The following is a 17613-nucleotide window of genomic DNA, read 5'->3' on the forward strand; positions in this document are numbered from 1 at the left end:
AACTTCTACAGCCATTACTGAGTATCACAAATTATCTAGCTAAGATTCGTGAAATAAACTGAACTGTACAACATTCTCTCGTCTATATTGACAAAGTTTTCTTCCATAGTTTATTTCAGATGAAGTGGTATCTCAGTTTATCAATTAACAACAGAAAGTATAAATTTAAATTTAAAATACATTATAAAATATTTAGATGGATACTGAAATACTGGATAGAAGAGAAATGTACATACAAACATAGAAATCAGAAGTTAACAGAATAAATCATTGAAAATATTAAGGAAAAATAAATATAGTTTGCATACAGTGCAGTGAATAAAATAAAACTTAGGAAAATTATTTTAAATGAGCAATTATTTATTGTGACATCCTCACAATGCCAGGCTGCAATTTTTAATCATATTTTAAATTTAAAATATATGCTCTCCACCTCAAATTAGTAGTGGCTTGCTCCTGTACAGTATATCATACTTTCCTGCTAGCAATACAGTCATGCTGGTTATCTATTAACTGTTTTCAGGAGAAAAGTTTTAAAATAACATGTCATCTGGTTTGCAGAAAAGGAGTTCATATACAGTTAATCAGGAGCCTCCTGCCTCTAATCTTTCCATATCTGGTCTCGGATTTCATCTATCTAACTCTGTTCTTGAGATTAAGGAAAGACAGACAGATGACATGGAAATTTATAGAATATTTATGAAATTTTTTCAAATTGCAGACCAATTAAATTGATATTTTAAGTTATAAGTACAAAATTTCATAAAAGATTAATTAATTAAGGGCTGTCCATAAATTACACCAACATTTCTCTTGAAATTTTTACTCCCCCTCCACTTCTTGTCCCAGTATGTCCAAGTTTTCATAACCCCTCTTTTCAGACATCCAATACGACTCAACCCCCTTAAAACCTATGTCACTTTATGAATGATAGATACCATAAGTAGAAATGAAACATACAAGAAATTCTGAAATAAATAAAATAAAATGCTTAAACTGTACAAAATTTAATGAAATAAATGGATCCTCCAACTTTAACTTGTCTTGACCCCCTCCCCTTCCAGTGTGGACTTCAGTTCAGCCCCTTAATGTATATTTTTGATTTAAAAAAAATATATCAAATTGTAATAATGTATTAATTTTAAAAAAATTGTTAAGAATTAGAAATAATGAAATTAGTATTATAAATGTGACAATTAAAAGTAAACTTTTTAAAACTAAAAGATAGTCAATCTATTTTTATATTAAAAACATTTGTTATAATTTAAGAATGCAGATTCTTTTATTAAATATAAAATATAATTACGACATACAAAGATAAAAAAAACTTTGCTTTTGTCTTTCCTTATCGCCGTTCACTCCATCGGCAGTCCTTAGACGATTCACATAATCTCGGAGACGACCTTTCCTTTGAGGCTACAGCCTCCGCAGAACAAATGTAAAATCAGGTAACAGCGTCATCTGGTGTTATCGCCACATTCATAATATTACACTTTTAAAGTAAAGAATTAATAAAAAGTACGTGGCTGGCGTTAATTACATTTAGTAAATATAAGATTCTTTTATGTTGAATATAATATATTGTTGATTAATTGAAGATTTAAATGATTTCATTCATTTTAATAAAAAGTTAAATTAATCATCATACAACACTTTATATAAATATAAAAATGTAACAATAAAACAGAAATTTTACTTAAGCTAATAAGCATAAATAAGCTAATTTAAAAAAGTTTTGTAAAACTAAATTGTCTTAAAATCTTGAAATTGCTTCATGCAATGCCAAATAGTTTAAGAACATATTAACACTGTCTGTTGGCTTTATTATTTTACTTTAAATAATGAAAATTTTATTATAATGAAATAACCAGTGATCACCTGAAAGATTGAGCTAGAATTTGGCTAATTAAATGCTGAAAATTTTATTGCTTTTCTTACAATTAAATGGCTTCGGCACAAAAAAGAATTTAAAAAATATCACATTTAAATCTTTAAACAAATCCTAAAGTTGATATGTTTGATATAAAAAGTCAGTTTTACTGTAAACTGGCTTTTTATTATTGCTTTGCCAGGAGATGCAAATACTTTTGCATCAACAACATTTCTAACATAAACTTATTTTTACACTTAAACTGTAGCTAATAGATCTAGTACTGGCTAAAAAGAAAAATACCAATCACAATTTTTTCAGCTTGCCCCTGTAGCCCCCAATAATTTATTCCTGGCTATAGAACTGGGCAAGCATTTACCATCTTGTATAGTTTGTAGTAAAACTTTTGCAGGTTTCAAGCTTTAAAGACATTTAGAAACAAATCATCCAATGTGTGTCAAAAAAGCTAATTATCTTTTAAAAAAAATCTATCTAACTCCCTCAAATAATTTGAAAAAATAAAACAACACTTTTAAAGTTTGATAATTGGCACCAGTAAAAAAAGTGGGCAAATGCCAACTACAGCAGACATGTATACAGCACTCTCAAAAAGCTAATTGTCTGTGCAAAAAGCACTGTTGAGAGCACTGTAAAACAATTTTGATACAATTTAAAGTTTTTGATAGCATTTTAACAATGGCCATAATATATAGTATACAGGATTTGTCCAATAAGTATCGGGACTGATTTTTTCCTGCCAACGGGAAGGGGTGGAGGACAGTTTCTACAGGCAGGATCAGTGGTGGGGATGTCATGTAAGCTATGAGACCTAGCTCAGTTTTCTCTGAGCCTTTGGAGTGTGTAGATTGTGCCCAAAGTGAAAGTATGTTTAATGCTTGCATCAAGAGTCAAAATGCAGCAAACCATTAAGCAGTGTTTTGCCATCAAATTTTGTGTTAAATTGAACAAATCTGCCACTGAGATTTTTGGATGTGATCTGTGAGGCTTACAAGAATGAAGCTATGTCCAGAACACGTGTTTTTGAGTGGCATAAAAAATTCAAAGATGGCCAGCAGACATCAAAGGCAAACAATGTGCTGGATGTCCAACAGATACCCAAACCAATGGAAACATGGCCTAAGTGCGCGAGAACTTTTGAGAATTAGGGTCCGCCATTGTCCAAAAAGAGATCGCCAATACCTGAATGCTCCATCACAACAAATGCATCCAGTTACATGTTACTAATTGTGAGGGAAGCAATGGCCAAACACAATGTGTCAATGCTGCCCAACTACCCTACAGTCTAGATGTGGTTCCCCTGACATTTTTTTGTTCCTTCGTATCAAAGGAGCCTCAACAGCCTTGTAGTTGCCGTCTTCCAGGAGATGTATGAAGATTGGAAAAAGCATTGGTATTGATGCAGGAGAGTCATACTTTAAAGATTATTAGCTCACTATATACATATATCTCCAATAAATTTCTTTTTGACGACTTCAGTCCCAATACTTATTGGACAAACCCTGTACATCACCATTATTGCTTCTCTTGTGCAATAATATCAAGTAACTTTGAAAAACTCAGGAATTTAAACATTTTCATAAATAATAATCTGTTAAATGATAGTCTATTTCTATAAGATCTGAGAAATTTCAAGATTTAAACTGTAATTTTTTTCTAACAAATATATTACTCTAAAATATAAAAGTCATTATAAAGATTAAAAAAATCATTTGTATATTTGTTTGTCTTTTATGATAATTTTCCTATAATGAACAATGTAAAGTTGTTTATTGAATTGTGTGTTTTGGTTAGCTGTTTATAATGCAATATTGGTCTTCAGTATCAAAAATAAATCACAATAAGAAATAAACAGTATTTTTATTACTATTTATAAACACTAGCTTAAAGAAAGAACATTGAATGAATTTATATCATCTTTGTTATCTTAAATAAAGGTGATATAAATACTAAACATTTTATCAAAAAGATATTATATATTCTATCAATAAATTGATAGCATCTGTCAGTTAATGTTTTTTAATTTAATCAACTTCTTGATTACATGTAAAAAGCTAAACTTAAAAACTCTGATAAAATTACCATAAAGTATAAATTTCAATATTTTTCACATTTGAAAATTTGGAACATCTAAAAACAAAAATTTGTTCCTATTTTTTGGCTGTTAAAATTTTAATCAGATAAACAATTGATCTTGACTTATTAAAGAAGAAAGACTTTACACCAGACTGTATGAAGACTTAGAGAGTTTAATAAAAAGATATTTTTCTTTAAAAGATAAATATTTTAATTTTGCATATGCTTTTTTCCATTCTAAATGATAAAATTGTTGATAATATTAAGGATATATGATCAACTATATGATATTCCTATTTTTATTATTTTACCATTTAATTAACAAAAGTTTGTTTTGATAATGCAATTAAAATCACAGAAATTTTTCTAAAAACAAATTATTAAATTACACTATATTCTGTTCGGAGAAAACATGAAAGTACACAAGTAAAAATTACCAAATGTTAATATGAAAAAATAGCACCTTTAATCATCCAGCACAAATATTTAACAAAATAAGAATGTTTTCGATTGTTTTTAACAATCCTATTTATTTTGTTAAATATTTATGCTGGATGATTAAAGGTGCTATTTTTTTCATATTAATTATAATTTCCAGTATAATTTAAAGTTGGTTTTTACCAAATGTTGAAATAAACAGCAGCAAACTATTAAAATATTATATTTTTAATTATATATTTAAAAATATAATATTTTAATAGTCAACACTACATTAATATAATCAATTACATTTCTAGAAGTCCTCTTTTATTTGAAAATTATGAAACATAAGTCAAGCTATCAAGCACTGTTTACAAATTAAGTATTTTATACATTTTAAATTTATGAAATATTACAAAAAGTTTCAAATCATATATAGTAGTTAAGACAAACTGTTAATATAAATTAATTTGTATAAAATAATAAAATATTACATAATAATAAACCATAAAAATAGAATTTATTTTAAAATATTTTCAAATTTCAGATCATTGTAACGATGGCTTATTGCATCTATTATGTATATTAACTGAAATTGACTTTGTTAGGAATAAGACAGTATTAACTGTAATAAACAAAACTTTCATTTTGTCCCAAACTGGCAAGAAATTTTCATCTATAATTAAATTTAGCTAATGTAGTTGTATTTTTATTTGATTCTATTGTCTATTAGATTTTATATCTCTTACTATTTCAACATGCTACATACATTTTATTCTGTATATTAGTATTAACATAATCAGATTATTCATCTGTTCACAGACTGTGTAGCCACGAACTCGACATAAATATAGAAAAATTGACTTATCAATTTTTCTATATTTATCAATTATTACTTAATACTATTACTTATCAATTATTTTTAGTAAACATTTTTACAAAAATTTTTTATAAATTTTTTAAAATTTATGATGAGCTTTATAAATTATTAAATGCTGTTATTTATAACCCTTGGATTTTTGTTTTCCTTAAATGCTATGATATTAGAACCTTAAGTGCATTTATAATTTTTACTGCATATTTTGCAATTTGACCAATTTTAGGACTGAATAAGTGCTTGTTTGTACCATTGCAAGAACTAACTTTTTCAAATGAGCCATAGTCCATTCCTTCTATCTGTGCAGTGAACATTTTTTGCACATGTATAGATATAGCGCATGCGCGATGGTCATCACACATTCGAACTATCATCATTCGAATTCGTTCTTAAAAATTTCGGAATGGCGTTTTTAAAAAAAATAGAATCCAGCGATTTTAACCTGAAAAAGGACACGGAAGGCGTCCAGAAAACGTTTGTTTATTTGAAATGAAATGATTATTCTCACACCGGTCACAGGCACAAGTAAGTTATAATTATATAGAACATGTATAGTTCATGTATCACTCTTCCATCCAATTATAGATGAGCACATGAAATTCAAGTATTTTAAATTTGAACCATCTAACTTGCATTCGTTTGAAGTTCCATAAAAAAATATATTTTTTTAAGTTGTCAAAATTCTTTAAGTTAATTAGATTAAAATTATTGTAAATGCTATATTTATTAATTTATCAATATAAAATTTAATCCAGTCATCCTCAAATATCTTCTAAATAATTGTATATACAGAAATAAATTCAATAAGGATTGATTAGATAGCATAGAAAGTTATAAAATGTTATTACACATATATAAGTGACATAATAGACATTAATAAAGATTGCCTGAAAACAGAAGTTATAGTATGCACTTCTACATACAAATTTTAGTGTATATTACATGTAAAATGCATGTTTCAGGCATTTTAATGTTCATGTAGCAATGCATATATTGCATGTTTACATGCATATAAATTTGGATAATTCTATCAACTAATATATTCATTTTAATTACGGTGTAAATTGTTAAAACATATATATGTTTTAACAATTATATAACAAAAATAAATGCATATATTTTTTTATTATAAAATATAGAATATAGAAGCTTAACAAATAAAATGATAATTAACAAAATTTTTATAAAATAAATTTCCACTAAAGTTAATTCACTTAGTCATTAAGCTGTTAAAAATGATGCATAAATATTACTTATAACATTTATTTTTTTTTAATTTTTTACTAAAATAAGTTTTGCCTCATTTATTATAATATGTTATCATATTTTTCATTAAAAATAATTAAATTATTATTTTAGCAAATACAGCTTTATAATTACTAAATCATTTCAGAAAATTTATGTATAAATAAAGATACAGACAAAATACTATAAAAGAATAATTTTTGCCTTTTTATGCAGTACATCTGTTCTTGCTAATATTAATGTTTAAATGTCATTCATCTACTTTTCTTCTATGTAATAAAGATCAATATTAGAAATTTAAAACTGCTTTATATTTATATTCCATGTAGACAAAATAAATAAGACTTTTCTAATAGAAAAGACTTATTCCTTCTAATTAAGTATACATATAAAAATTTTTTAGAATTGAGACTATTAAAAAAGTACTTTTTTAAATGTAACAATTTACAGTCAAACCTGTTTTTGTGTGGTCTTTTTCTGTGCGATTTTTATTTGTGCGATTTGTTTTGTGAGATTTTTTTTTGTGAGGTATATGAAAATTTCAATCAAATTGGAACATAATTGACTCCTGTAAAATTTTTAAAAACTCTATTGGTTGTTTTCTATGACATCAGCAGGTTTTTTCATTTTTTATTCAGTAAAATTTTTTTCTCATACGTTTATTTCGGTCCCCTCTTATTTTAATAGCATAAAAACCATAAATATTATGTTATATTTGAACAGATGGGGTAAGTTAGCTCCCCTCCAGCTTTAGACTGCAGGTGTGAAATTTCACGCCTTGTTAAATGAAATAACACTTCCTGCAGCTATATTTATCAAATAAAATCATTATTTAACGATTATTTTTAACTTTTTAATGTTAGATTCGTATTTAAGTGGAAATAATTAATAAATATAAAAATTAAAATTCTTAGAGGATTTTTTTCCTCATTAGGTGTTGCAGAAAAAGGCCCAAGGAGTTAAAAAAGCAATTCCTAGTTATTTCGTACGGTTTCGAGTTATTTTCTACGTGAGACTTTTTTTATGTGGTCCCTATTCACTGCATAAAAAAAATATTTTTTTAATTGTGTTGCGAAAACTATTTTTTATAGCCACTCCTGAAGTTTTGCGCGATTTTTTTTTATGCATTTTCTTTTATGCAGTCTCTATCCCCCACATAAAAACAGGTTTGACTGTATTTAAACATTAAAGAATTAAAAATGATTTATGAATTTTTATAAATATTGTTTATAAAAGTATATAAAAAACATAATGAGTTTAAATAACTTTTTTTGAAGGTTTATTGATATTGGACTATGTTTATTTTATATGAGAGAGAAACTTTTAAAAAACTTTCTATTTACACTTAAACACAGTACATGCCATTTTTAATCAATTCAGAGAAAATTACACAAATTTGGTTTGTGAATATATTCATTACGCTTTATACGTTAACTACAGATTAAAAAAATTAAAGAAAATGATTATCTTAGTTATAAAGGACTGAAACCTAATTATGATACTGGTATAGTAGTTTGTGTATTATGTATTTCTTTTTTATTTATGTTTTACTGATATTTAAAAAAAAACTAAAGATATGTATCTAAGAATTGTTATATGTATTATTCATATGTATAAAAAGCCCCAGCAATGGGATATATTCCTAATGGCTAAACAAAGATTAATAATAATTATTTAATATATATAATATAAATCATAATTATTTAAAAATTAACAAATTTTCATATCATAAATTAAATTCATAATGAAAAAAAACTTTTTTGAAATGATGAACTTTTAATACATATATTTTATTTTAAAAATAAATAATATTTAGCTTTAAGATGAATAACAATTTTTTTCCAAATGTAATATTTATCTTTTCTACAAAATATAAAAAAGTGTAGAAATATCTCCCAGATTTTATTGGAAAAACATTTTAAATTTCTAGGTTAGAAAATTTTTTCACTGTTAAAGATAAAGTTCTTTTAATAAAAATTTCCAAAATTTATAAAAATTATTCTGAAGAATACTTTAAACTTTATTAAAACAAATAATAGTAACTTTTCATAATATATAATTTTAAAAATAAATATTAAAAATTACAAATAATTAATTTTTAATACATACTTTTTAAACATTTAATCTATAAATGATTAAATTTATTTTTTTAAATTTTAATTAGCATAATTTGAATGAATGTTACAAATCAAATAACAAAGTTCAGTTATAATTACAATCTTTCACATTAGTTACTTCTATGTTAATATTAATTATCATTAACAATCTAAGTTATATAACAATTCTGTCATCTTCAATAATATTTTTAATTAATCATTAGTAATTAATATTCAGTGTAACTTGTCATGTTAGTATCCTAATTGCTATTTGGTGATATAAATAATTATTATTTTATTATAAAAAAAAAATCTAATTCAAGTTATAATTTTTATTGCTGATAAATTTCTTTACATCAAAATTTAATTGATAATCAATCGAAATAAGAAAAGATTAGCTAAAGTAATCATTATGTATTTATAATTTAAATATAACTTCATTATATAAATATTAAGAAAATTTATAAAATTTTAAACCTAGAAAATATATATTACTTTATACTTACTATTTGAAATAAGTAGAATTAGACATAATCTTAAAATTCTTCTCAACATACTAAGCAAATTGCATCCACCAAGTAAAGTAAAACAAAAAGAGAAATTCTTTCATTCTTTTCTTTCTTCCAATCTCAGGTAGAATACTGGTAAGTCAAAGAAGCCAGAAAAATAAATAAAATCTTATCATATTTATTTTTCAATATCTTATATTACGTTCTTTGCATTATCAAACACATTAAAAAAAATCTTACAAGTGCTAATCTGATATTCTTTAATTACTTTCATTAATAAATCGAATTTATCTTATTCAAAGCATTTAATATCAATTTTTAAAGTACTTTCATTATGTAATTAAGATATTAAGTTTAATACATGTAAAAAAATATCATTTCATAAAAACAGCATTATTTTATTTTATATATTCTTATAGATTTTATATTTAAAAATAAACATTATTACATTATAAAAGGATATTTTGAATTTGACATTTTTAAATAAAATACATCTAAATGAATCATATTTTGTTTTATAAGAAAATTCTCTCTTGAAGCATATGTTGGTGTATTAAAGATAAACAAGAAAAACTAAAAACTCCAGCAAAAACAAAAAAACATTTAATTATAAACAAACGTTTTTGATAACTTTAGCTATCATCATAATGTTAAATATGTTTGAAACACCTGAGTTCTTTTTTTTGAGCATACTTAACCTGATATAATAGCTAAAGTTATCAAAATTGTTTAACATTAAATATTTTTTTGCTGGAGTTTTTGGTTTTTTTTTCTTTTTTTCTTTAATATTATTATTATTATCATCCAGTTTCTGCATTGTTTAAATACATATGTTGTTTTATTCTTATTTTAAAATTTTAATATATTTTATAAAATATGTTTATTTACATGATGTTAAAATGTACAGAATAATGAATTGTTCAAATTATTTTAATAAGAAAAATATATATTTTTAAAATGATATAAGAAAAAACCAACTGGTTATGATACGATAAAAATGGTGTAAGCATTATTAAAACCATCATATAATTTATTCATCACAAACATTTTTGGCTGTTTTTAACAGCCTTCCACAGAATAATGTAGTTCCAGATGGAAATTAGTATATAGAATCAACTTGAATTAAATTAACACTATAAAGAATCAATATAAAGGAATCAATGTAATGGTTATAGTCAAACCAGATGCACTAGTCTCTACATTGGTTGAATTTAAACTATGTGGAATGTTATACCAATTGTTTACATTTAAGATTCTTTCCTATAAATTATATAAAATATAAAACAAAATGTACAGATAAAACTGCAGCCTATATAAAAATAATAAGGATGCTTTAAGATGGTATTTCATAGTGAGATTGCAAGCAAAAAATGTCTTTAAAATTTATTGATTGCTCTCCTTTGACAACTTATAAATTTCTAATTCTTCCATCTGTCTAAGATCAGCTATGCAATGCATCACCCTGATGATTTTAGCATCCTGAAGTCCAATCTCCATCAATGGATCCTGTGCTGCTAAAACTGTCATCTGTTGCCCTTTCATTATTGTTACTTGATGCCATATATTATCCTTTCTTTGAGTGACTTTCATCCCATTTTCATCTGTACAAAAGATGTACTGATGTTGTCCTAATCATATGGCATATAAAACTAAATATCCAAGTGTTTTTAAGGAACATCAACAGCAACCTTTATGTCTTCAAGCTCCAATTATTGATAAAACAAGAGAATAATATTAATGCACACTTTATGGATTTAAGTCTCACTCTTAGTGAAGATAGAATTATAACAAAATTCCTTAAAAAGTTTTCTTCTTAACATCTTTATTTATCTCGAGTTTGTTACATGATCCCCTATCACATCATATTAGCAGCTTTCACATCAGGAAGGCCTTCTTCCACTCCTCAAGAGTTCATGACAGATTGGAAGAACTACAATACATAAAAAAGGTTGTGGAGAAACATGGATACAGAAAGATCATCATCAACCATACAGCCACACACCATAACAAAACATTTCTATCTAGGTTGAAACAAATTTAGCTTGAACACCATCTTAAATATTTTTTTCAGCAACACTATGATTTATTTAAACAATACTGTATGCTCACATATAGGATGAGGTAAGACTTTATAGATCAAAGTAAAGAAAATTATTAATACAATTCTAATTTTATTTTGTTTAATCACAAATAAAATATCAAATGCACACATTTTCCTGCAAAAATAACTTGCATTTTAAACTTCAAGGAAAAAATCTTGTAAAATTGACAACATAATTTGTTCGTGTAAGGCTGGACAATTCGGAACCTTTTTTGCCAATTCTTAACAATCAAATTCACTCTTTATCGATTACACTTACAAGTTTCTCCAAATTATGATTTCCAAATAATCATTTGTTTTCACATGAGAATGAATTAAAACTTATATCGGGCTCCCATGTAATTTTGGAATTCAATTCAAAATCTTTGCTTTTCCTATTGTTATTTGTCTTTACTCCTGACAATACACAAGAACAATTCAAACAACTCTGATAAAATAATTTTGTTTTTAAACACCAGAAGGTGAGAATCCAGTAAAAAATGCAAATACACAGTTCACAAAAATTATTGCAAAAACAAAAAGAATCCTTCCTTTGTGCATATAGAACAACCTAGGTTTTTAAAGCAGTGAAAAATGAATAAACACCTCGTCTTATATGCGAATAAATACGGTATTTTTGACCCCTTTCATAGGTCTGGGGAATAAATTATATGTTGGTTTTAATGGTGTTTGCATTATATTATAATTCTTTTTCTGTTGTGTCAAAATATTGCCAATCATTTTCTATGAAAATTAAATCAAAAATTTAATATACAGTAAATATTAGTGTGTGTCAAATAATACTCAATTTTTTAAAATAAAAATACTCATGTCATATAACTCTGCATTCAAAATGTTACATTTAAATTCCTGTATAATTAGATATATATTGCTCAATATTTTAGCATTCTGTGATATGCAGCGTTCATGATATAACACATTATATCATGAACGTTCTTAGTTGATATCAGTGAATAAATATTTTAAAATTATTATTTAAAACATTAAATGTCTTTAAAAAACTATACACTATAAAAAAAGTCATAATCTGAACGTTTAAAATACAGAACTATATATAATTTTTTAATATGTTACATAACAATTGTTATTTTTAGAAAAAAAAGTACTATATCTTTCTAAAAGTCATTGCTGATAAACTCACTCTAAAATTAATTAAACAGGAAATGGTAATAATTTTTCTTGATGAAATCAAGAAAGATTTCTTATCATAATTATGATGTAATTTAGTAATTAAATAATCTCCTACATGCGTATTCTTTAATTAGATATTACAATATGTTTATTATAATTTTTTAAAAATTTTTAGCCATGAGTAATTAGATATGGTTACATACCTCTATATTAAAACTAAATTTTAAAAGCCTATTACTCAGCACAGAATTTTAAAATCTCTAAGATAATCCATATGGCATGCCAAAAAAACATACCTAACAGTTTTTCTTAGACATAATAATACCGTAATAGAATTCTGTATTAGTGCTATAATTGATTCATTACAAATGCCCACTTTCGAATATCATTTTATAATCTGAAAATGTCTGTACTATAAGTGATTTTTGCGGACATAATCAAGAATACATCAGCGGAATGAGTGTGAATTAATTTAATAATTCCAACAATCTACCAACCATTACTATTTTAAATAGGTCAAGTAATTTAAAGAACAATGCTACTACTGTAATAATTTCATCACTAGAAAAACTGACGGATGTTTAATGTTCAGAAGCGAAATTAAAAAAAAAAAAACGAACGCAAACAAATCATTTTTATCGCTCTAACTTATATAAAAATCATCGCAGAAGCCACACGCTCACTTATAACATAAAAAAAAAAAAACGAACATATTTGATACAAATGCTTATATAATTTTGCTCTAAATTCTAAGAAATAATAAGTTAATCTTTGCCGATTCATCGCACCGCTAACAACTCGGAACGTTACCATTATTCAAACTAGGAAAACAATAAAACATCCGACTAAATACCCGATATTATTACTGTAAGAATAAGAAATATTGAATATATATCGATTAAAATGAAATAAAATAAAAAAGAAATATATATATAAGCACACCAAAATAAAATCTATAAAATGTTCATATACCATCCTGTTTACACCTATTCTACAAAATCTGTTTTAAGGAAACTGTTATTTAACAGCAGTTTTAAAATATACGCTTTCGATTTATTATAACTTTGTAAAAAAGAAACTGATTAATAGACAAAATACTACTGAAACATCTACATGGCAGATGTTTGTGGATATCCATCTGCCGAAACATCTCGCATTATTAGTAGTTACCGTTAACCAAATTTATATTCAGTTGAAATTCTTATTTAACAACATTGCGAATAGTTTAATGAATAAAGCTACTCGTTTTTCCTCCGTTAAATAATTATTTTCGCGTAAAATTTAGCATGTTTCCTACAAAAAACGCCAACGTGCGACGTCTCCCAAAATACTTGATAAATGCTTGACCAAGAGAGCAGTGACTGGACACTTTTAAAAGTATCTTATATAGCTGTAGCAGTAGAAAACGATTTAATCATATTTTTTCCTTTCTCTCTTGGATGCTTTAAACATCGAATTAAGCCGTTAAAAATTAATAAATCACGTACTCCAATCCATCAAAACGCGGATTCTGAGTGAGTTTAGCGTAAAGTTCGATCGCTTAAATTTTTAATGCATCTGTCGATTACGTGTGATTTTTTCTATTTTAATAACAATAAATGATGCCACGTCAAGTAAAGGAATCATTTCTATTCCAGACACGCCCAGTATTATTATTCCTATCCGACTAACCTCTTTAATCCGCTTTGATGCAAAACCAACCATACTAAATGTGGAGAATGAGTAGATTTTTATCGTTGGTACTTTGAATGAATTCTGCCTCCGCCATAATCGTAACTAAAGTTTTAAAATATAAAAATAAATCTCTACAAACTGAACTATATATATATATATATAAATATAAAAAAAAAAAAAGAAAAGGCAAGCCTTGTTTAGATTCATATCGGAATTTCGCATCGACAAATTTCGATTGCGGATAATTCTTTTCCTTTACAATCTATCAATGTTTATCGATTGAAAAATATAAGAAAAAGTTTGCAAAATTGCACTAGCAGATTACAATTTGCAAAAGTTACGATGAGGATTTTATTTTTCATGGCTTTTATCGACTGGTCGAGTGATAAAACTTATCCAAATTGGGGGAATAATGAGCGTTTAGCGTTATTGATTTTTTCTTAAATTTAAAAAATACTCAACTAATTCAGATTGGATTAGTCTGGATTGTAGAGTATTTCAAAATGTAGTCGAATTTTATAATTTTAATTAATTAATAACGTTACTTATGCATTCACGTATTACGCCAAGAAAGCATAGAAATGATCTTTGTAACTTGGTTATCTCTTGAACGTATTTAGTTTGGCAATAACATACCAGAAAGTAAACCAAGATATAAAAATAGACATTAGAATTTACATTTCTATCTGCATTACATAATGAAAATATATAAGAAATTATAAAAATTATTCTTCGATTAGTTTATTCCTTATCGATTTTTAAAATGTCCTTTCTCGAAAAACTTTCTTTTTTTGTGACAAAAAGCGTGTTATAATAAGTCCCATTCAATGATTATTTCGATACATCCTTCCAAGCGTAAAATATGTTTTCTCAATTCGTAACTCAATTATTAATAACAATCTGGTGAGTGCCAACTACTAATTTATTTATTGTTAAATGTTACGAAAATATTTTAATAAGTAATGCTTTATTTTCTGACATTTCTCGATTTACTTTTGGAATACTTTTACTACGATAAAAGCTATCTTATCGAAGTTTCTCCGAAAATTCCATACACGTTGCGATTTCGATTCTGACATTTGAAATTTTAAGTTTTATGAAGTGGCATGATGTTTAAATGTGGCTAAAGATAATTATGCGTTGTTTTTAATGTGAATCACGGAAATGAATTACAAGTTATTACATCTTTTACATATTCATCGTATGACTGGCACTTCATTCAATACAATGGATGCAATAATGAGATTTATATGTAGGCCAATTGGAATTTTAAGCAATTTATGCAATACCTAAACATGATTAAGCAATAAAAATTTTATATAACCTACAATTATCACGTTTTAAAAAGTCATCATGCAAAAATACCAGACTAATATGTCACCAGTGTATTTTGGATGATGATGAAGACAAGCATCTTCTCTTTAGATTCCGTACACATATTACTAAGAATTAAATCATTTTAATTTAATTTTAAGCATAAATTCTTTTTTTTATATGTAAAAAAAAATATGCATAAAAGTCTTTATCAAAACCATAAAGTATATTAATGCAAAAAATTAAGTGATACAAATACAACGTACTTACGCACACATAAATCCCGAATCGGAATTATTCGTCTTATTTGCCTGTTATAAAACAGGCATCACCTAACATACATCTTCCATTCTCTGCGTCCAATATCGAAGAGACTCGATGCCGCCATCTTAGATTTGTTTCCAAAGCGCCATCTGTTATAATAATGTTTATTAATTACAGTTTTAACATTTATTAAATTTTACTATATTAAAAATAGTTTAATTTTTAAATAATAAAAATCTTTAAATTATATTTTAAGTAGAATTTTTTATTTAAAATACTATTTAAATATAACTTTTATATTTAAATGTTTCCTAAGTATTGTATATTTAAACATTTATCCAATAGTTTTTGATGTGACATTTATTAATAAAATATTTAATAAAACAATTTTAAATTTCCTTTATTTTGTATACCGGCGAAAATTTAAAGAGAATCAATTTGAAACTCGTAGTAAAGTCAAATTTTTAACTTAATCACCGAAACAAAGATGTGTTCTGAAAGTTTAATCTCCTCTTCATGTTTTCGCCAGTAGCGGTAAAGTTTATGCATAATAAAAAATAAATACTGTAATTATGGATTAAACACCTGTTAGAAAAAATACGTTCACCTCCGCTCGGTATATTATTAATTAAATAAAAATTTTATTTTAAAAATTAAATTTAAAATATGTAGCAACAAGTTGCTTAACTTTTCCAACAACATTTAAAACTGCATGTCACGCCATCTGTTATGATATTTTATTTAAAATAAACTTTTTATATTTTTAATTATTATAAAATAGCAAAAACCTTCATTTTGAAGGTAGAGATGAGTTTTATAAGAAAAATTTTAAACGTTAATAACGAGTAAAATCGTCATTAAGTCCGACCCTATTTGAGAAGTCACACGACCCCTATATCTTCTTACCCCTCGTCCTTTTACCACCATACGTTAACAGAATCAATTCCCCTAATATACAAACCTCCCTGCAAATTTTCAGAAATTTTCGAAAAAAGCACAGGAGTTATTAAGTTTAAAAGTGGGTGAAGAAAATCTTGCCCCCACACATTTATACATACAGAAAAAGAAACCGAAGTTTTTTATATTTCTCAACGCTTCAAGGTTTCCTGAGTCCAAAAATGTAAAAATCTTAGGGCCATTTTTGACCGATTACCATACTTTTCCCGTTATATATAACAGAGCCGAGAAAGTAAATATACTGATTTGGAGGTTTAATATTATCATAACACACTTGTTATGTTGTCGAGATAGTTTTACTGAAAACTAACGTTTTCGGCCTATTCCATAGGCCACCCTTAGATTGAATCAGAGAATTGAAACATCGGCGTTCCAATTCTCTGATTCAAAAGTTTGACACGAACTCATAATTTATATCTTAGTTTATAACTGCTTGTTTTATCAACATACCTTAATAATTTATTTTAATGTTTGTTCAGAAATACTACAGATTGTACCCTATGGTATTTCGGGACTTTGAGTATATATTTGAACTCAAAGGACCGAGACCGATCTAAAAGTAGATACCCTACTTTTGAATCGGAGACCAAAAGTAGGGTATCGTTATTTTTCTGTTGTTTTCTTATTTTTTCCGTAGACAATTTTTCAATTTAAATACAGGTATACCTCGCCTTACGTCGGTACAGATGTTTTCATGTTTCGTTCTCTAGGATTTATGATGATTATATTAACATTTACTGTAAATGTACATATTTTAATATGATTTTATGTGCTTTTAACGCTTTTCTAGTGATATTACGACTCAATATTTGTGGCGGACGGATGTAAAGTCGAATAAAATGACTTAAACTTGATTTTTATTTTTCCATATACTTTTTTGACAAACGACGTATAATCGAGAACGACGTAACTCGAGGTATACCTGTATATAAATTGTATTTTTGGAACGCCGATGCTCCAATTCTCTGGTTCAACCTGAGGATGGCCTACGGAATAGGCCGAAAACGTTAGTTTTCAATAAAACTATCTCGGCAACATAAAAGGTGCGTTATGATAATCTA

General features: G+C 26.2%; 1 protein-coding gene across 4 annotated transcripts in view; it reads right to left on the reverse strand.

Moving 5' to 3' along the window:
- Positions 1–15740, reverse strand: part of LOC136985202 (metabotropic glutamate receptor-like protein R) — a 28220-nt gene extending 12480 nt beyond the window's left edge. The window contains exons 1-2 of one of the 4 annotated variants that reach the window (XM_067282427.1): positions 15602–15740; positions 9109–9243 (exon numbers count right to left, since the gene is read on the reverse strand). In XM_067282427.1, the coding sequence (XP_067138528.1) occupies positions 9109–9157 (49 nt within the window). In that variant the 5' untranslated portion in view covers positions 9158–9243; positions 15602–15740. Of the gene's footprint in view, positions 1–9108; positions 9244–14014; positions 14035–15597 lie in introns of those variants that run through there. The other 3 variants (XM_067282428.1, XM_067282429.1, XM_067282430.1) reach the window with 3 other exon arrangements.
- Between the last annotated feature and the right edge of the window lie 1873 nt (positions 15741–17613).

This window comes from Centruroides vittatus, unplaced genomic scaffold, assembly GCF_030686945.1.
Source record: "Centruroides vittatus isolate TY-2023 unplaced genomic scaffold, ASM3068694v2 contig_955, whole genome shotgun sequence".
Classification (NCBI taxonomy): Eukaryota; Metazoa; Arthropoda; class Arachnida; order Scorpiones; family Buthidae; genus Centruroides; species Centruroides vittatus.